The 21,254-nt window shown below is 45.3% G+C and overlaps 3 protein-coding genes across 6 annotated transcripts; 1 reads left to right on the top strand and 2 right to left on the bottom strand.

Moving 5' to 3' along the window:
• Positions 1 to 115: 115 nt before the first annotated feature.
• Positions 116 to 11,799, bottom strand: zdhhc16a (zDHHC palmitoyltransferase 16a). 4 transcript variants are annotated; one of them, XM_088915354.1, is made up of 11 exons: positions 11,645 to 11,799; positions 8,206 to 8,459; positions 7,420 to 7,614; positions 7,036 to 7,124; positions 6,602 to 6,630; positions 5,658 to 5,791; positions 4,901 to 4,996; positions 3,367 to 3,452; positions 2,942 to 3,065; positions 2,462 to 2,532; positions 116 to 759 (listed from the first exon to the last, which is right to left on the bottom strand). In XM_088915354.1, exons 2-11 carry the CDS (start codon positions 8,443 to 8,445, stop codon positions 657 to 659), a joined length of 1,167 nt encoding a protein of 388 aa, XP_088771480.1. In that variant the 5' UTR covers positions 8,446 to 8,459; positions 11,645 to 11,799; the 3' UTR covers positions 116 to 656. The 4 variants fall into 4 exon arrangements, with proteins under 4 accessions (XP_088771480.1, XP_088771482.1, XP_088771483.1 ...); XM_088915356.1 differs by having other exon boundaries at positions 4,949 to 4,996; XM_088915357.1 differs by lacking the exon at positions 4,901 to 4,996.
• Positions 11,800 to 12,081: 282 nt separating this feature from the next.
• Positions 12,082 to 14,332, top strand: mettl18 (methyltransferase 18, RPL3 N3-histidine). Its single transcript, XM_088917254.1, has 2 exons — positions 12,082 to 12,230; positions 13,180 to 14,332. The coding sequence occupies exons 1-2, from the start codon at positions 12,123 to 12,125 to the stop codon at positions 14,074 to 14,076; spliced, it is 1,005 nt and encodes a 334-aa protein (XP_088773380.1). The 5' UTR covers positions 12,082 to 12,122; the 3' UTR covers positions 14,077 to 14,332.
• A 208-nt stretch (positions 14,333 to 14,540) lies between these two features.
• exosc1 (exosome component 1) lies at positions 14,541 to 18,618 on the bottom strand. Its single transcript, XM_088917255.1, has 8 exons — positions 18,573 to 18,618; positions 17,685 to 17,800; positions 17,407 to 17,481; positions 16,993 to 17,081; positions 16,033 to 16,066; positions 15,884 to 15,934; positions 15,460 to 15,544; positions 14,541 to 14,898 (listed from the first exon to the last, which is right to left on the bottom strand). The coding sequence occupies exons 1-8, from the start codon at positions 18,598 to 18,600 to the stop codon at positions 14,792 to 14,794; spliced, it is 585 nt and encodes a 194-aa protein (XP_088773381.1). The 5' UTR covers positions 18,601 to 18,618; the 3' UTR covers positions 14,541 to 14,791.
• Positions 18,619 to 21,254: the final 2,636 nt, after the last annotated feature.

Below are 21,254 nucleotides of genomic sequence, written 5' to 3'. Positions count from 1 at the left end.
GAGATTCAAGAGGTCAGCAAGCCTGGCGAGGGTGATGGGAAACTTACAGACAGAATGCTGCGTCAAGGAGTCAAGGGGGGGGAAGGGGCCAACAAAACAGCTCATACTACTAGAACAACCTTAAAACAACTTTGTAAAAGTTTAATTTTAAATTATCAAATATAACAAACACCCACAGTCAAATAGTATGTGATGGAGCACAGCTCCACTGAGTCCTGGCTTATTGTATCTGAGAAGAGAGTATTTCAAGACTCGCATGGGCAGTTATTGCTCAGATTGGACCCTTCCTTGATGGTAGCTGTAGCCACTGCTGGTCCAGGTCCTTCTGCTGCCACGAGAGGCCCAGCTCCTGTAAGTCCAATGTGTCCCGAAAGCCCTTCCACCCCAGCACCTGTAAAACCCCACCCCCCACACCAGCACATTAACCCCTTAACCCCTGACTAAAAATGCACCCAGGGACACAAGAAGATCATTTAAAAAGGGAGGCGATGACGGTTTAACAAAAGACCAATCTTCTGGGGAGCGGGAAGAGGATACACAAGCTCTCGTCACACCCTGGCGCCGGTCAGCGCTGCGGCCTGCCAGGGGCTCACAGTCTGTCCCCACGTCGGACAGCCTGGGGCTCGGGCCCCGCAGCGAGGCCGGGCGGGACAGCGTCAGATGGACACGAGGGAGTTCCTGTAAGGAGCGTAGTCCCAGGTCAGCCCGTCCCCGTAGGGGCTGTGTCCCGAGGGCAGGAGGACTCGAGTCAGCCAGTGACTGCGGGAACAGAAATGACCGTTAGCTGGGCCCCACTGGAGGCTGCAGAAAAACCTTCGGTATCGGATACTATTTCAAGAAGAGATCACCTGCTTTTTTATCTTAACTGCCTTGTGGTAGAAATGAGCAAATTGTAACTCGTCCGAACTCTGTGACACGCAAGGCCGTTTGGCTCATCTATCTTGTGTGGTGGTTTAGGGACTCCATTGTTTTGTCCTGCAACTTCCTGAAGGAGTCCCCAGTTTGGGCTTCTAACCACCCGGCTGGGAAGCCTGGAAAACCCACAGCTCTGTAAAGAAGTGCTTCCCATTTTCAGTTCTACTTTAATTCCCTTTTCATTTCCAGTCGTGACTCCTCGTTTCCCTACTTAGTGCGAAAGACAAGTTCACCTTCATTCATTGTTAAACATTTTCAGACTTTATATACCTCCATGAAATCTCCCCATTTCCTAGACTGAAGAGATATAGCTCCTTTAATCTATCTCCATATGGCAGTAATCCCTTGTGACCAATCTTTTCATTGGAGCTCTTTGAACTCCTGCTATGGCTATAATATCCCCGAGGGGTGGGGTCAGCATGAGGGCGGTAAAGGAATGAGTCCAGGTTAATTCACCATAGAAAAGTTAAAAGAGAAACACGTGCTTCTCTAGGTGTCAAACGTTTGTGTTGTTCTGACTGACATCATAAATTACTTCTGTTCCATTTGCTAATATTTATTCTTCACATAAGGAAATAATAAGGACATTGAAGAATCTAGATAAGAATGTCCCTGCTGTAATGCTCAGAATCATCCACACGATGTGCATATTATTTGCCGATACTACCTGCATGCATCATTTGTCTGTTTGATCCAGGATTTTATCCAAAATGATGCTATTTCTTGTTCCTTAACTGGTTCTCAATGTACGTGAATACATTACTTTAATTTTCAAATTAAGTGAGTCTTTTACTAGGGATCAAAACTGGTCTATTAATCTAAATGTACTGTATTCTTTAATGCTATCTAATGCTATCAATTGTCCTTAGTGCTTCTTTGAAGAATACTAGTAAGTTAAGATCTTTCATTCCTACATCTATATTGGCTGTCTATTAAAATGACCTTGTTTTCGAAGTGTCCTTCTAGTTTAGCTCTACCAATAACAGAGGTACAATTGACTAGATTATAGTTTCTCTTGGTTCAGGTTCATCTCCACTTCTATGAATTGGTGCTACATTTGAAAATGTCCAGCCTGTGGGCGAGCTCTCTCCCTTGATGAGGGGTGAAAATCGTAGCCTGCAGTCTGTGAATAGATCCCTTATTTCTTCCAGAACAAGCAGAGCAGTCCCATCAGCTGATGGCGTAGTCCGAGGCCCCCCTGGCCCTTGCAGGTCCTCACTGTCAGCTACACTACAATCCTGGTGATCACGCTGTTCCTTCCAGAACTGGGGGCCTTATTTAGGTTGTCTTTGTCAAAACCTGCATTATGTGATTATTTAGCATACTTGCCGTTTCTTCTTCTGTTTTAATTAAATAATTAGACCCACTGTGTGACTGAGTGCGAATGGAACAGAAAGGCGGAGACCCCAGGCTGTTCAGGGTCCAAGTCTGATGGCCCTTCTCTACAGGACGAAGAGGCCGCAAGTGAGGAATGGAAAAACCTGACCAGTTCAATGCTACCTGCTGGTGTCGGGACCCTGTCACTGAGAAGAACACTAAAGCTCACCTCTTCTTCTCCACTCCAAAGAACAACTTCCAGTTGTTCATCCTGCCATAGTTAAATGGATTTCGAAAAACCTGCAGAGGAGAGTCAAAAGAAGGGTCTCAGATTTCTGGGTTAAACATGTCACTCCCCTGCTTTAACAGTTAAATAACACTGGTTTACACTTGTAAACCAATTTCTTCCTTCATCAGTTCTTACTTATCGAGTCCAGAATGAAATGGCTCTACAAAGACAGTTTACAGGTTGTCTGGCCCTGCGGGCGCCCGGGTGCAGCGTACGGGTCTGGCCCAGCGGGCGCCCGGGTGCAGCGTACGGGTCTGGGCCCCGCGGGCGCCCGGGTGCAGCGTACGGGTCTGGGCCCCGCGGGCGCCCGGGTGCAGCGTACGGGTCTGGGCCCCGCGGGCGCCCGGGTGCAGCGTACGGGTCTGGGCCCCGCGGGCGCCCGGGTGCAGCGTAGGTGCCAAGTCTAGGATCCTCTCTCACCTTATGCCTCTTCTCCAACCGCCGGGCCTCCTTGCGGTTGATGTGCCTCTCAATGCTGGTCTCGCCTCGAGAGATGAGCACCGCGTGCCACAGGGTCAGGCCTCCCAGAGCTAGCGCCACCGAGCTGCGGGGAGGGACAATGGCAGGAGAGGTAGAAACAATCACAATCCCAAAGCCTCAAGCCCCTGACATAAAGGGAAACCAAACCTACATGATCTCACAGTACATAGACCTGCACTGGAATCTATTAAACAACAGGCCTTTCTGGATTCACATTTCAGTGGCTTTTCAGCCCAAAACATCAAAGCATGTGCACAGCCTCTTATTCTCTAGAGGTATGAACAGAGATGGGTCACCCGTAGCCTCGGGTGCCCTCCCACTTCACATGTATGTTACCGTGTTCCAGATCACAGTGATCAACTCACCTGGTCAGCACCCACAGGTAAATGATGCTCTTATGAAACATCCTCTCTCTGAAGGTGAAGGGAGGAGGTGGAGTCTGATAGTAGGTCTTAAAAAAAGCAGAACAAGAATGAGAAAACCTCTTCTTCCTGACCGGGCAAGTCGCCCTTCTTTCTCCATCCTGCCTAGAAATACGGTGTGCTGGCCACACTCGGACACTGGCTGTAACTCCAGGCACTGGCACTCTGGGAGACAGGTATCAGAACAGCTGATAAGACAATATTTATTCAAGAAAACAGGTGTTGTTAAATAGAAGTGAAACTCTGTATTTGGAGGAGGTTTGCTTAGACCAACTGGCTGCTTAACGCTCATATTTCCCCACAAAGCACATTATGTGATCTCTCTCTCCTTCATAAAAGATCTTTTATAGATTCTAACAGAATGAAGGAATGTTTAACTTTATTAAATGGCACTCAGAGTTATTTCATATCCATTTGACACTATACATACTGCAAGAATCATATCCTTCCAAATCCCTGCGCTTTTTTCCTGTCTTCGACAGCCTGCTGGAGTTGTTGGCTTTAAAGGCTGGAGCAGACTTCCCTATCAAGACGTGAACATCAGGGGGCAGATACCCTGTCACTGTATATTTAGAGTAACAATTCTGTTAATTAAAGGCTAAGTTTAGCCATCAGCTATGTAATGACTCACAGCTACAGAGGACACACCCAGTTACTGATGCACAGCTCTCACACGCACAGCTAGGTCACCTCACAGGGAATGAGACCCAAGAGTCGCCCCACTACAGCTTCACTGGGCAGCATCAGTGCGCTTTCACAGAAGGAGGGAGGAAGACTGTGCTGCAGAATCAACCCAAACTCTCCCATGAAGGGTTGGGTTAATAGCCAACAGCACAGAGCACACAATGAAGGACAGGAGAAAACATGACCTACACAGCAGTTTGAGAAACTGAAGAGCAAATCTATTGCTGGAGAGAAGCTAAAGGGCATTTTCCTCTGTTCTTTCCACCAAAAAAACACGGAGACCTTTGCGATTACTCCAGACAGTAGAGTGTAATTATTTAAAAGAAAATATGCAGTTTCGAGTAAATGGTAGCCTGTCAGGCTGTTATACATCACAAGGTCCAGACAGCTGTCTACTGTGGAGGCTGTCTGACTGGTCAGATTGATGGGTGCCAGATAAACTGAGCAGGAACAAATTACACAAGAGTTCTTTCTTCTTTCCGAGTAAGACTTCTGGTCAGCACCATGGTCACACAAATTAAAAAGCGCTGACGAAAACAAATCCATTTACGTCAAGGAACAGAAATGTTGACTTGTTCTGCTGGAAGCGCAGACTGCTGGTGAATCTGTTATCAATGAATGGATCGCCACCCTGCGGTAAAGGGACACTTGTCTAAGGTCACACACAGCTGACGACACACAGAGGGGGAGGGGTGAGAGAGCTGCTGGCACACGTTGGCAGCAGGGTTATGTGGGTGTGTATCTGTGCCAACTGGAGATGCAGCCCAGTGAGAGTGCAGGGTCTCTGTACTACCTGCCCAGACACGAATCCCAGAGGCAGGATGCTGAAAATCAGCCCCACCTCCGTCACTGCCACCCCATGCCTCTCGGAGTCCAAGCTCTTCATGTGCTATTGAAACAATGCAAACACACAGGGCCTGGGTTAAAATCAGCGCCCCCCAGCTCCCTGCCCATGTCACTGCAACAGGGCAGGGAACTGGTGTGTCCCTCTGACTGGGACACACCACCCAGGCCAATATCCAACACCTTGCAGCCCTGGGAGACCTGTACCAGAGAACAGACCTGGGAATGGACATTCATGACTGTAAAGCAAGTGATATCAGGTTACATCTGGATGCTTGGTGCTCAGAGGAATAAACTGCCAGTCCTTTTGGAGTCTTGGAATTCATGAGGATCTTTTGAAGAAAAATGTTTATTATGTTCTAGGTATGACAGTTCTCAGGCCGTAACTAATTTCTCTGACAGCCCGATTCTCCAAACATATTGTTTGAGCTGCCAGAAGATAAAAACATCTCTAAGATGTTTCGTCATGATTTTACAATGCCTCTTTCAACCCCAGCAGCCGAAACTTCTTCCTAAAATTGATCACGTTCCCGCATTAAGTTTTACGAAGCCCAGAAACCAGCGCTTGGAATCCGAGAGCTTCCGTTTGCCCACCTGGAATTCTACATTAGGTAATTAACAGTTCATAAAAAATGAATGAATTTTTGGGGCCGGTTCATATTGCCTGGGGAGACGAGTGCGCAATTAGCTGCCAGTCAGGGGCTCACCTCTATCGCACTGTAAGCATCGAAGAACATGTTGCGGCAGCTGATGCTGCAGTAGACGCAGCCCATGGTCATGAAGAGGCAGAAGGAGAAGAAATAGCGATGGTTGAAGTGGCCCACGCAGTTATTGAGCCAGGCTGGGAGAGGCAGCGTTAAGGAGAGTCAGAACTTGCTGCTGGATTGCAATGACACGTGATGTTTCAAGATGTGCCATGCAAGAGGATATATAAAATATTTACTAACACTACTACACTAGTGTGTGCAATTTCTAAATAACAATTTTTACACGCTTGCGTTACCCATACACTGCGTAATCTGTACAGCCCTGTGAGAAGAAATGAGTCAATTGTAAACATAATATTATTCCTAATAATAATAATAATAATAATAATAATTGCTTACACTTATATAGCGCTTTTCTGGACACTCCACTCAAAGCGCTTTACAGGTAATGGGGATCCCCTCCACCACCACAAGTGTGCAGCCCCACCTGGATGATGCGACGGCAGCCGTAGTGCGCCAGAACGCTCACCACACACCAGCTATCAGTGGGGAGGAGAGCAGAGTAATGAAGCCAGTTCATAGATGGGGATTATTAGGAGGCCATGATTGGTAAGGGCCAATGGGAAATTTGGCCAGGACGCTGGGGTTACACCCCTACTCTTTTCGAGAAACGCCCTGGGATTTTTAATGACCACAGAGAGTCAGGACCTCGGTTTTACGTCTCACCCAAAGGACGGACGTCTCATCTGAAGGACGGATGAAGTCCTTACACACATGAAGGACACTGTGACTAAGTCCTGTTTGTTTGTATCCAAGGTCAACTGAACAAACGCTGAAGAGGAAGAGTTGAATTCTACAAGATGAAGAAGAAAACACCAGAGGCTCATTAGTGAGCACCTGGCCAGCTCGGACCTCCCCAGCTCTCAGGACAGGGAAAAGGATACGGCAGTGGTGATCCATTTTCAGTATGCACCTGGAATGCAAGAGAACTGTGTAAACGTGGGAAGTGTGAAATTCCTGTCTGACTGCTAGACAGGAGAGAGCACAAGGGGCCTTCCTCACCCTCTGCTGGTCTTGGCAAGCACTGGGGCTCTCTTTGCACTGGTTTGCTTTGTTAAAGCAACCATAAAGCTGCTTGTTTTTAGACCATGAAAAGACAACATGCAGGAATCAAAAAGCAGCTCATTTCGTTTGGTAGGCATGTGTATAAGAGTTTAACCCAGCTTGTTTCCTTTTTACAGGAGTATGTGCAAAGCTAGCACTGTTAACCCCAGTATATGTCCCTGCACTGCACTTCAGCCTCAGGGACTTGTCCTGTTGTACCTCAGGCACTTCCTGCAGTGGAGAGGAAACGTGTACCTGCCCGGTGTGGCTGTACCTGTTGCAGATGCTGCAGTGGTGAGTCCTGGCTGGTTTGGGGGTGATGCACTTCTTGCACACCGACACAGAAGGGATGTCATGTTTGATCTGGAGCCAAAGGACAAAGTGATAGGAAGAGTCATAAACTCCAGGCAAGCAGCCCGCAAGGCCCCTGGCCTGCATCTCTGACTCATACAGACGGTCACATACGCACACAGCACTCTTACTCTTCTGCATCCATTTACAGTCCACGTGTCTGGTAAGGCTGTGTTACTCCTATTCTTCCCTCACCTCTTGTTGAAAACACAGCAAGTTTGAGCTGACATCACCCTGCTGAGCTGACATCACCCTGCCTGTATATACACTCTGTGTCCACGTGCCCCTGCGCGGGGGCAAGGAGTACCTGGGGAGGATAGCCCGGGGAGGTCCTGGTGGCCTTGTAGTAGTGGAAGACAATCATCACCAGGTTCCAGTGCCCGTAGACTATGTGCCACACAATCCAGGGAAGGGAGTAGGTAGTAAGAGCCAGGGGCAGCAGGCTGAGGTATATGATCAGCAGGACGGAGCTGGTGAGCACCACCACCAGGAACACAAACACCTGCGAGGGGAGGGGGTCATGGGCAGGAGACACTGTCAGCGCCAGAACAAAACAAGAAAGCACAGCTTCCACACCTGGCTTCACCGATTGCAAGACTGGGGCAGGGATGAGGATACACATTACTGGCTAAATAAGGACATGCAAGTAGCAAAGGGAAGTATGAATGGGGATATCGGCCATTGGTGGTTTCATCACATACTGCAGGTAGATATTAAAAGTTTCACACACTTGTACAGGAAGCACAGCTGACAAAGCAAGATAGCAATAACAGGCATCCCAATTTAATAACACAAGAACTGAAGAAAAGGTTGTTGAAAGACGTCAGGGTATCGGATTAACCAACGTGGTTGGGTAGTTTGTCTCATACCACTACAACCCTTTGTGTAAAGTAGTGTCTCCTGTCCTGATTAGAGGATCTAAGTCAGTCGTTCTTAAAGGAAGCCAGGGTGTCAGCCTCAACAACATGCCTGGATTGCAAATTCCTCATATCTGCCGGGTGTTCATCAAGTTGGGAGAACCGGAAAGTCACAGCTGTCATATCTGAAAAGTCAGGTTTTCATATTTGTCCTTTGCACTGATTACCCAACTCACCACCCCAAACCAGCGAGTCAGGTGGTCCACCAGCCAGTAGACAGGCTCGAACAAGGAGTCCATGATGACGTCCGAGTTGGTGAGCGAGTTGAAGTACAGGGACCTCAGGATCAGCCTGCCGTAGCTCCACAGCTCCCTCGGTCGCTTCAGCAGCTTCGAACGGCTTCGCCTCGGGCACAGCCGACACCACCGCAGGAACAACCGCATGGCGCCGGCGAACAGCTGTGCCCGACTGCGCATCCCCCTGCGAAACACTGACACAGAGACGCAGCCACGCTGACGGCACTGCTCGGACACGACGGCCCACGAGCCACGGCCCGAGGAGCAACAGACCGCGGCCCGCTGGGGGGGTCCGGCAGAGGAACCCCGGCAAGCAGGAGCCCGGAGTTTCTCCGCTTTCCTTGGATTAGTCTCTCGGAAACCCTCCGGGGCTTGAAGCAAAGGTAATTTAGCACAGGGTGAAGCCAACAATTAGGGAATGAGCAGACACCCGAGATGAGCATTATTTCCAACTAATTTAATTAATACGACTGAGTATTAGTTACACTGGATGACGGCGCCTCTCTGTTTCTACAAAACACCGCTGATGAATTTTAATGCCACACCTAAATACAGGAGTCACAATACCAAAAACATGTTCTGCCTTCTCAGACATTGCTCTCCGTGTTGGTAAAAAGTACATTTATCAGATAATAATCGGCACACATCATCAGATATGTGAATGGTAAATTAATAAAAAGCAGCAAGTAGGGACCTTTGCTCTAAACAGAGAAATTGCGATGCTGAAGACTATTTGTACACTCCTAGGTAAGTCTGAATGGTCTGGAGCAGGGGGAAAATACTAAACAACTCAGAAAAAAAGACACTATTCTTCTGGACACGAAGGTACACATCTATTTGTGAATTCCACACCTGTTAAAGCTAAAGTCACTCGAGAAGAGAATCACACCCCAAGGCGTCTTCTGCCATTCAATTTCAAAAAAGATTCTGCAGGGTGGTTTTGCGTCTTTGTGTGCTTTCTCATGAACTGCTACAAACTTTGTGCTGGTTCATTAAAAGCGTGTGGTTTTACTCAAAGCCGGTTTCCACTGTTGTCTGATGCTGTGGCTTCGGAGCCGCTGGGAGGTCATCTCTCCACTGCACCTCAGCTCTGTCATTGATCTGCCTGGGAATTTGTGATTCTTGGTTGCTCAACATATGAATCAATCGCTGTGGGACCTTTATATACACCTAGAAGGCCTCTGTGTTTTTCTGTCTTTAAGCAGGTTGTGGAACAACAGTACAGTGATCCTCTCTAACACTACACTGGCCTAGTTCTAGCCCTAACCCCTGTCTCTGTCCATTCACATCTCGGGGATTACCAGAAATCATGAGCCGTGGCGTGCAATCAGGGAACGACCACAAGATATCCCTTGAACACTTCTTCAAAATGACCGATATGACTGAAAGGAGGTGGTGCTTGACAATCATGAGTTACGCTCTAAATGAAACTCTAAAATGCTGTTTTCTGTCCTGCTGCATTACCTGGTGAATTGTCACATTCACGCAATTGTTATTCATCTACATGATTCCCTGTCTCCTGCACACGAATTGAAACTTTCCGGCCATTCCAAATTAAGATCAACAGTCTCATTATTTCTTTGAACTTGCAAGTTCAAGGGAAAGAGCGATCCCGTTTACCAACTGTACGGCAGCATTAAGCCACTTTCACAAGATCTGCTTCTTCGCGAGTGGGAACTGACAAGCTCCCAAACCTGCTCACTTTGTAAGCCTTAGAGAAGTAAAGCACAGGTACGGACAGTGCTTTGTGCGTGACAATCTCACAGAGCAGGTGGCCCCTGGGGCACAAATTCCAATTTTCAGCAACTGAAAATAATTTTAATACCCATTTCCTTTAATAAATAGGTGATGCTCCAGAGCAATTGCCAAAGCAGCCAAGCGTGTTTCAGCATAACTCGGCTTTAAGAGCAGCGTCCCAGGAGCAGGTCGATGCAGAAGCAGACAGACATGAGAAAGCACATACAGAGGATGCCCTAGTCTTGGTTTTTGGAAGTACCTACATTTGTCATTTTTAGCTTGATAAAACCAAACAAATCCTGACTCAGAGGGAACCTGACGGGATTCGTTGCAGTGCCTGGACATGATAAGAAGATCAAAGAAACAATTTCAGACACCTCCCTGAAAGGTTAGCTACATAAAAGCTCATGGGAAACAATACTTGTATTACTAATGACAGAAATACTAATTAGTATACATCTTGTACCGATGAAAGTACATACTTTTTAATACGGAAGATAAAACAATGTGTGGTTCTTATTCTTCTGTTAGCAAAGTGTTCATTATAATAAAAGATTCATTTTTAGACATTTCTATGGTGAAATAGTTTTTCAACTTTTATAGCGACAAATGACTAGTTCAGAATAGTGACTGAAGTAGTAAACTATTCAGCCTGTCATCTTCAAACCTGGTGAAGCGTAAATGTGTGGGCTCCGTTTTTATCTCCGTGTACACGAGAAAATGACGACTTTTGTATTTATAAAACGATCCTTTCAAAATGATGAACGTGAAATTGTTCACAGCTCCCGAAACAGCAGTTCCAGATAAACGCACGAAAAGCAGGGCTTATTATCGCCAGTATCCAGAGCAGCAGCCTGACCCGTTCGGAGCGCACGGTATGTAAACAAGTTTCTCCTTACCTTTCCCCCTGGGCATTTTAACTTTACAGGTAACGACAGCGTGTTAGTTTTTCTTTAAATTAAACATCAAACTTGATGCCATAAATATGAAATAACCCCTTTAATAAAGTATAATTAACATACAGGTGGAATTCCGCCTGACCCCACCACAGCACTGGGCCGTACACATTCTCGTCGAGCTCAAGCGCACTTTATAACTCCGTCTGCGCTTGGACCCCGGTCAGTCAAATAGCCAGCCCAGGCAGCTCTCGGCTACATTGCCAGAGCACAAATCCCTATGTTAGGGGATGCACAATAAGTATTTTTTTTAACAAAATGAAAATAAACTGCCTTAGTTATTTCAAATTTGTAAAATGACTTCAGTCCATCGGTGACCGCATCACTCATCTACAGACATATAAGCAGTTTTTAATCTTCACGGGAGACGAAGGATTAAGCCTTTTCATGCTTTTTCATCGGATGACCGACCCGCAGTTCTACAAAATGGCAGATTTAATTAATTCCCATCCAAGGTTCGAGAACATTTGTTGTTTTATTGCATTAAACATCACCTGAAAGCTACTGATGTTGTTTTTTTTCTACCATTGTGCATCACGACCACATCCCCCCCCAAACCCGGCTGTTTTTCCCTCAATCAGAACATCACCCCTCAGTCAAACAGCACACGCCACCTGCAGTCTTATTATCTGCAGTGGAGAAATAAAATCAGCAGATCCTACTTGACAGAAGCATAAGATACCCACCTGGCTCACACCGGGACCCCGCTCGTATCGGACGAGGCCTCTCAACTCATTGTGGTACGAAGTGTTTAATGTTAGGAATGCGGCGGAATAAATAAAAGTACATTGTGGTACTGCCCTGTCGGCACCCTACGCATGTGTCCGACAGTGCGGAAGTCTGGGAAATGCTGTTTTGCAACTACACTTCCTGCTCCACATCTTCCAGGAACTACAGCCTTTGAAAATTAATGCAAGTTCCTAAAAGCCGTGATCTTACATTTAAAGAGAAACAAGCATAATGTAATCAACCGCAACGTGGAGAATTTAATCCAATATATTATTTATTCGGAGATAAAGGCGGCGACGGTCACGTGAATAATTCCATAGGCTCACGGGAGTTGTAGTTCAATTAAACTCGTCCCCTCCCCTCGTGTGGACGCGTACATGTGGTGCTGCTCCCCTGCTCGGTTGGCTGAAATCTGCGCTTTTTTTCATCTGAGCCATGGCATTCAGCTTCAATTTCGATGTGCAGCTGGACGCGGGGGATTCGTGTCTGGGTGATCATGCCACACCTCTGGCGAGTGAAGAAAATAAGACTTCTAAAAATACTGTAAGTCCGGGTCCGCAGGTCCCGCAACGAGCAGGCGTCAGTGTGAAGTAGTGTTTTTAATTGCGTCTCTGCTTCCATCGAGCGACCTACGAGTCTCCTTTCAGAGCCGGGGGTGGGCAGGAGTACTGCAGATAGAAACTGAACGATTTCGGTAGAGAAAAGTAATGAGTTTGAATTACAAACCCGGAGTTCTGCTGCTCTCGGGGTTGCTTTGTTGAAACCGTAATTGTTCCCGTAATTCAAGATTGTTTAAAACAACAAGCTGGACTTTATGAGGGTGCGAGCTGTTAGTCTTTTTTTCAGTTTTAATTTTCAGGTTTTACGTGGCGATGTGGTCTATTTAGTTTGCTTAGCTGCTAGTGTAGCGGCGGTCAGCGCTCCTGCTGGTTGGTTTTCTTTCTGGGTTTCCTTTCCACTTCCCAGAGACGTGCTGACAGGGTAGATTGTCGTCTCCTGCTGGCCCCGTGAACTAGAGTGGGTCCCCTGCAGTGCACCGGCGTCCACTTCGGGATATAGTCTTGACTGTGCCTTATTGTCCAGGACGGACTCTGGAGCGCCACCAGCCTTACCTCCATCAACAGAGAATAGGAACACCTGTGTTCACTGACAGATAATCGTAAGGGGTCTGTAAGAGTTTTACACGTTAAGATCTGAATAAAACTTATCTGAGACCTTCATTGAGCTGAACAGCCACCAGAACATCCTTGCTGGTCAAGAAGGCTCTTTTACTGAATCAGACACTCATGGGCATAAACTGCCCCAGCTGTCATAATCCCAAGAAAGCACTGTTACATTCACTCAACCATCTGCTGAAATTGCTGAACATATCGCTGGAATGAAAATGAGAAAACATCTCCCATCTCTGCGCAGGTGTACCTTTTCGGTCAGTACAAGATTACCCATGGCACTCCAAGCAGAATGTTACAGAAATGTTGTCAATTTATTTCAGGAAGAGGCTGGCAAGCCCCTTGAACGCACACGTAAGGAAGCGAAGGAGCACCGTCCCCCCCTGGACTGCCGGCCCCTCCTGGAGAACTCTGTGTGCGAGACCCTTTCCCTGGGGACCCTGCCCCAGCTCTGTTACCTCAACGAGTCCGTGCTGGAGCAGACGGCCTCGGAGCGCCTGGACCAGGAGAAGATCCTGACCCAGACCGCCGCCTCGCACTCCGATCTCATCGCCGGCGTCTACGAGGGCGGCCTGCGCATTTGGGAGTGCACCTTTGACCTCCTTGGGTACCTGGAGAGTGAAGGAGTGACCTTCTCTGGGAAGAAAGTGCTGGACCTGGGCTGTGGAGCAGGACTACTGGGGATCTTAGCCCTGAAGAGAGGAGCCCAGGAGGTCCACTTCCAGGACTATAACAGCACTGTGATTGAGGCACTAACATTGCCCAATGTACTGCTGAACATCGAGGAAGAGGAGGAGGAGGAGGAGGGGAAGAGTAGCAGCCCATGCCCCAAGAGGAGAGCCACAGGCCTCCAGACACGTGCCGAGCTTGCACGGTGCAGGTTTTTCTCAGGGGACTGGGCGTCTTTCCTCACCCTGCTGCTGAGCAGTGACCCCCCTCCCAAATACGACATGATCTTGACATCCGAGACCATCTACAACACAGCCTCCTACCCGGCACTGCACGCGGTGCTGAGCCAGCTGCTGGCTCCAGTGGGGCAGGTGTACCTGGCCACCAAGGCACATTACTTTGGTGTTGGGGGAGGACTGCACCTCTTCCAGAGTTACGTGGAAGAGAAAAACATTTTCAGCGTGAAGCGTGTGAAGGATGTGGAACAAGGGCTTCAGAGACACGTGGTGCTTTTGAGCTTCAAAGAAAGAGGTGCAATTCATACTACATGAACACGAGCTACGGAAATGGTTGTAGTATCAAACTTGCAAAATATGGGGGCTGTTCAAGATTTGTTTAGCTTTCCTGGAGTCTAAAATCGCACTCCAGTGTAACGTTAACTGTTTCTAACAGCAAACACATCCTGGCTTCACATTTATTTTTTTTAACAAAAGATTAAATAAGTTTTTTCCCTTTTGTAGAACACCACCATGACAGAATCTGTGGAAACCAAACCATAAAGCAAGAAAAAAATAAAGAAATCTATCAACATACTGTATCCATATTGATCATACACACACAAAGAGATTAACAACAATGAATGTTTCAACTAAAGGCTGTCTAAATATTTTTAAAGACATAAAAGTAGTAATCATAATAGTCCCTCTCTACTCAGTTACCATTTGACTCCTATGTTATACCACATTGAGCTTCATCCTCTAAAGATGTAAATATGAAGCAACAAACGAAGATCTGTTAAAAAAATATTTAATACCGTTCTTGATAAAAAAAAAATCTGTGTAGGAGACACCAGCACAGAGCCGTAAATACCAAGTATAATTTAAATATTCACATCAAAGTCCAAGTGTTGTACTTGACAGAGTTCACCCAGGCAGGGAAGATCCCAGACACTGGGCCTCTGCACCCTGCAGGGGAGCTCGTCTTTCAGCCCAGCTTCACGGTGCTGTGGGGCGTGGGGCCAGGGGGGACAGACGGCTGGGGGCCTCCTCACGCCTGGAGGTACTCCGGCTGTACCCTCGCCACCTTCCGGAACTCCTTGGCATGAGTCCGCGGACACTGCATCTCACACCAGCTGATCGGCACCATCTGCTCACCTGCGGGAATACACGAGGGTGTAGGACTCTCACTCCGACAGGGTTAACGCTCCCGGCCTGGCTTGAGAGCGTTTTAAAAACAGACGCCCACCGTTGTACGTGGCCTCCCAGAAACAACCGAAAGGCGGGGATAACATTATCAGGAACAGCCACAGTGCCATAAATGCATTTTGTATGATTACAATGTGATCGATAATGGTCACTAAATCCCCAGTCACAGTCATAACAGAGGGGTAACCATGTCTTGACCAGGACTACAAAACCCTATGCAATACTGTTGTAATTTGGGGCACTGTGAGAAATGCAGACATCTTCTGAAATCTGCATGCAGAGTCCTAAGGCCAACTAAAAGATTATATTCATGGTATTCTCTCCCTCAACAATTCAGAACGCCATTCTATTAACCGATGCATGTTTGTTCAAATCAACTCACTATTCAAAATGAAAAAGCAATAGTCTAAACCTGGGACTTTTACTTGAGTCAGTCAAAACACACCATTTGCAAAATTGTAATGTTATTCATCCGTGTCAGCAATGCAGGTCCTTTGAAAACATACTCACCTGCCTCACTATGTGCTACCACCACTCCCAGCTCATTCTCCGCTGTGGTGAGAAGATAGTTGGACTGGACATCACCTAGGGAGATCTGCCTAGTGGTCAAGGGCAACACTGGACAGACAGAACTGGAATCACTGTGCTGTGGTAACCGAGAGGCTCAAGCCTGGATCTAGAACTTAGAGCACGAGACATTATTCAGAACATTTTGTACAGACATACAGGTCAGACTTGTTACTACTCAAGCTTTACATCTCCATTGAGCCCTTTATTCACAATGCCGCTAAAAGCTGCACTGCATGCAGTGTGCGCTGACTGCCGATGCACCCGTCGGCAAACGCGCAGCTCTTGTTAATGTTTTTTATAAGCATCAGAAAGGTGTCGAGCAACAGAGGGCTGTTGTCTGCCCTTCAGCATCTACAAAGGATACAACTTTGGCTAGAACAATATCTCCTGGTCGGAAACTCTTGTAGATCTCCACCTGATAAAGAGTAAATTTACAGGTTATGGGATTGGGAAACCGGAAATAAAGGCACTTACTGGATATCAATGCACTGCAAGTCCATTTGAAAATAATACCTTGTCCTTTTCTGTAGCTCTCACATCTTCCTTTCTACAAAAAAAAGTATTAGAAATTTAGATTCTGTACCAAAAATACCTAAATGCATCATACTCACAGAAACATGAGACCCCAGCGTCTTTCAACTTTCCATCAGTTCAGTATTGCTTAGAAATATTTGAATTCAAGGTCACATGGGAATTTGCCTTATACTGTGCCAAAAAATAAGCAGCACTACTCTGTCGTACATGACAGCGGCATTTTCCCACCTTTGTGATGACAGGGACCAGCTTCCTTCCTCAACCTGGGCTTTAGCCATAATGTCCTGGCTATTTTCATCTGTTTTCATATAGTTACATTTATGCCTGTAACCTTTTAACTACAAAGCTCACGTGTATAGAACATTTATTTATTTGTTGTAGTTCTTTAAATCATTAGCCCATCTGATTGAAGACTTTGTGCATTGTTATTAACATGATGCAAACAGGCAAGAAGAATTACCAAGACTTGAATGAAAAAACACATGGACCGATGGAAATTATTCAGTAGACTCTCCAAGCACCAAAAATAAATGCAAATTGTTTTTAGATTAACAGTTCAAATACAGCAGTTGACAATGAAAGAACAGTGTTTTCTCAGGACAAAAAATGCATAATATACAGAAATTATGGTCATACACACAAAACCTGTCTGTGTGATGTGGATTTTTCACATTTGACTCACTAATAGAACAGAATATAAGTTCACTATGAATGGAAAATTCAATTGTGAAATTACATACAAAAACTCACTTTTTCCATAGAAACGATTAACTCTCACATAGCATTGCAAGGAGACAGCCATGGACTGGTCAGTGAGAAAAATGTATCGCAAGAACAACACGTATGTTATGCATTATTAGGGTATTTACAAAGTAAATAAAAGTATATGCTAAAATATAATTTGAGACATGTTACTTGAAATATCATAGCTGTAGTTACCTGATTGTTCCTCTGAATCTGTCCTTCAGTGGGGTGGATCCAACATAGAGGATCTGGACCTTAGCAAACCGTGGGTTGATGCTTGTAACCTGTTGGCAAAAGACCTTCACTCCTCTGGAACTATAATGTTGACCAAGCCTCTTTCATAACACCGTAAGTCCACAATCACCAGGACAAAAATGACATTCTGTTTCACTGGCACTTCACATCTATAATAGGAATTTTTGGCTATTATCTACAAATTAAGATATTATTAGTCTAGGGTGGCAAAAAAAACAATAATACCAAAATACAAATGACCAAAAAAACAGTGAGGTAGGCTTATGTTAGTATTGCTATGCCTGTGCCTGAGGGATGTTAGGACAGAGAACTTCATACTTCTGTGTAAAACACCCTGGAGGACAGAGCCCCTACCTTGCATGTGACTGTAGCGCCAACATCAGGCAGCAGCTGAGCCTCACTCTCCTTCACCACCGAGACCACAGGCATCTGCAGAACACAACAGCCAAGACAAATCTCCCATTGCTAGAACAGTACTCTTGCACCATCACAAATGCACAATTCAGTTTCAATGACCATTTACAGATTTTTTTGCTATATTTTAAACCATTTTCCTCTGCACACACAACACTTCCTTCCACACTTAGGAGATGCACTTGGAGGAAGTACAATTCTTCCACACTCTCACCCACCTCCTCTCCCACGTTCTTCCTCAGCACATAACCAGCGAGGGAGGCAAAGATGTAGCCATGACGCAAGTACGTTCCAGGCCCCGGGATACACTCCTCTGTGCTGCACAGCCTCTCTCCTGCGGGAGGACAATATTTACAGGCAACCACTGCTCAAAGTCCAGCCCCAGAGCAACAGAACAATCAAACAATGCTGTTTATACTGTCAGCATCACTTGAAAATAACCACTTTCAAGTGCTAACTTTAATAAGGACGCGGTCAGAAGACGTGGCTTAATGGTTTAAATGTCTACTTTATCAATGGCGTTAAGCTTCAAAAATAGTCTCTACGACGTACCTAAAACACGAATTTCGTCAGGATGATGTAACTGTCGGTAAAGCGAGGTTAACTTTACAAACTATACTAGGTTTAGTGTTTGGCTCCTGATGGATTGGTTTGATACTGCTACTGTTTCTAATGTTATACCTCCCCATACACCGAGTCCTTTCAATACGACTTTTAATGTATCATTCAATTGTAAAGTTGTTCTGCAAGACAGGTATACCGATACTCAGTTTCTGGCATCACTTTATGAATACAGCTACCGAAAACAGCAACGAAATGTGCTATAACCTCTATTGCCCCGAGAGACCTACCCTTACTAACAAAAAAGTGTTATATTAAACAATGTGGCTCAGTCAGGGGATCATTTTCAAACTTTAAGAATTACTATTATTTTTACTTTAAAAACTCACACAACATTTGGTGAATGAACTAAGAATCAATACAAGACAAGAAAGTGAAACTCTGCAGTCAAAATTTATCCATGTGTGTATTAACTGCTGTCAGGTCCAGACGATTCAGTCATTAAATACATTTCATTTCACATCACGTTTTTAAACCCCACGTACCCGGCACACACAGCTTCTTAGGAGACATGTTTTCAGTAGAGAATAAGAAAAGCTCCGATTGGCTCACACGGCAGAAGCAACGAGTCCGCTGATTGGCCAAACCTAAGAACGGCTGTTCTAGATTAAGCTTTTTTAGTGGTTAAGTGTTACTGACTTCCGGTCGAGTAAGATTTGGGAAAGCTGTGACCTGATTGCGAGTCTATGATGTGCTTTTAATTTTACCATGGCTACATTTTGTTGTATTGCAAGTTATGTTAATCTGAATACACCAGTTAACAGAAAACATGGAGTAAAATCCCACCTGTAATTGTACAGTTCGAGTACGTAGCTGCGTCAGAATGCGTAGGCTGCAAAGGGACAAGTAAACGTTTATTCCACGCGGAAACATTACGGTTCGGCTGTGGAGCCTTCTTCAGGTGTGATATTTTTAAAGCCACACCTGAAGACTACACGGCCGAAACGTTGCGTCTCTTTTCTTTTCCTTTCAGCATGGAATAAACCTCTACCTGTGCCTAAATGTACAGTTGTTTTAAAATCGGAGATAGTGACGAGCAGAAGAGTTATCACCTTTAAAGATCGATCTATGCAGGCTTTATGAATGTTTTTACCTCGAAGGAAAGTTCTGCTCTGACAGGCTTAAATAACTCGCATGTGTCATTTTTCAAAAACGTTCTGGAAGCACAAATGCATTTTATGTAGTCTACATTTTGAGAGCGGTAGTCACGGATAGCTCCATGTAATCGAGCAGTCCAGTCACGATCGTCCACTTGTCTGTTCACTATCTTCTAAAATTATTTTCAGGATTGCATTTTTCTTTATGTGCTCCTCTACAATAGTTATAGTTTACACTAATTTAGACGTGGTTGAGAAGCTGACCTGCCTATAATTCCTTAATTCAATTTTGTCCCCGTTTTGGTATGAATGGTAATTACATTTGTGATTTTCCAAACAGGCAGGGTACCCTGTACTCCCAAGTGTTATTCGAAATACTTTTACAGAAAAGCGGGTCTGGTCCACATGTAGTTTGAACGTCACACACCTCCTTCATTTATCGCCGGATTAAATCGTTTACAACCAAGATGGTATTTTCACCTAAATCAAATGTTTAATTCCCCCATTTGTGAACACCTCTATAATCGTTTACTTCTTCCACTCCGCTCTTCTTGGATAATAGATGTGCATCCCAACTACCCTTTGTTTCTTTACAGCTAAACTTTGCAAAGGATAGAATACAGTTCAATCCATCCAATCCATTTTTTTAATATTTTCCTATTTTAGTATTTTACATATTTCCTGTGCATTACCTAACCGTGTACGAGCTCCATGGATCTCAGACCCCATCTTCATCAGTCCTCAGTCAGGAAACACACCAGAGCATAACTCATTTTACTTTCATAGGTTTCATGGTACGTAATGCCAGCGTTTTTGTGGACGCGTTTAAAACACAGGATGAATTATGTCCAGCAGAGGGCACTCTGACCACACTTCTCCCTGTTGAAAAGCACCTTACAGGAGCACCCAAGACCCTAGCAGAGAATATCTCCCAACAATTAATTTAATTCTTCCAACAAATACGTTTCTCTGGCAAGTGTGGAATGATACTATTAGTGATGTGGTATTTATGAAGACTAAAGATCAGATTTCAATGTATGTTTAAATCTTATTTCAACTAGAAATTTTCACGTTTTTATATAGCTTAACAACTATATATAGCTTTCAGGAAACTGCAAACTGGACATGCCCCTATCCACATCAACGGGACTGAAGTGGAAAGGGTCAGTAACTTTAAATTCCTTGGTGTCCATATCACCGAGGACCTCACATGGTCTCTCAACACCACCTGTCTGATCAAGAAAGCGCAACAGCGCCTGTACTTCCTAAGACGGTTGAAGAAGGCTAAGATATGTCCCCAGATCCTCACTAACTTTTACAGATGCACTACAGAAAGCACACTGACAGGCTGCATCACAGTGTGGTATGGCAACTGCAGTGCTGCTGACCGCAAAGCCCTACAGCGGGTGGTGAAAACTGCCCAGTGCATCACTGGGGTTACCCTCCCATCTATCCAGGACATTTATGACAGACGGTGCTTGAGGAAAGCTCTAAGCATCATCAAAGACCGCACACACCCCAGCTACAGACTTTATGATCTACTACCATCTGGAGAACGGTACCGGAGCATTCGGGCCCGGACTACCAGACTCAGAGACAGTTTTTACCCCCGCACTATCAAACTGTTAAACTCCCAGCCTCTCTCACTCTCACTCTCACCTATGATCTGAACCTCACAGTGCCTTCTTCCCTTCTTTCTTTCTTACCAAAAACCCAAACACACATTGAAAATCTACCTCTACCATACATGTCAAAAGCTCACTCCCCATAATTTCTATCCCTTTATTTTATTGTTGATGCATATTTTTGCACATAACCTGTTACCTTTTTGTTGTTTTGCACATTGCCTGTTGTTGTTTTTTGCACATCGTCTGTTGTTGTTTTTTGCACACTGCCTGTTGTCTCCGTCTTTCTTGTGCTACACAATTGTATTGTTGTTTTTTTCTCTTTGTACTACTTATGTCCGAGAGCTAGCTAAATAGCATTTCGTTATACCATATACCTGTATATGAGTATATGGAAGTGCAAAAGAAAAAAAATCATAAACTTCAATTTATGAGATAAGTGATA

This window comes from Atractosteus spatula, chromosome 5 (assembly GCF_055471065.1).
Source record: "Atractosteus spatula isolate fAtrSpa1 chromosome 5, fAtrSpa1.hap1, whole genome shotgun sequence".
Lineage (NCBI taxonomy): Eukaryota > Metazoa > Chordata > Actinopteri > Semionotiformes > Lepisosteidae > Atractosteus > Atractosteus spatula.
Note: the sequence above shows the minus strand (reverse complement) of the source record. Positions and strands in the feature narration are given on the sequence as shown.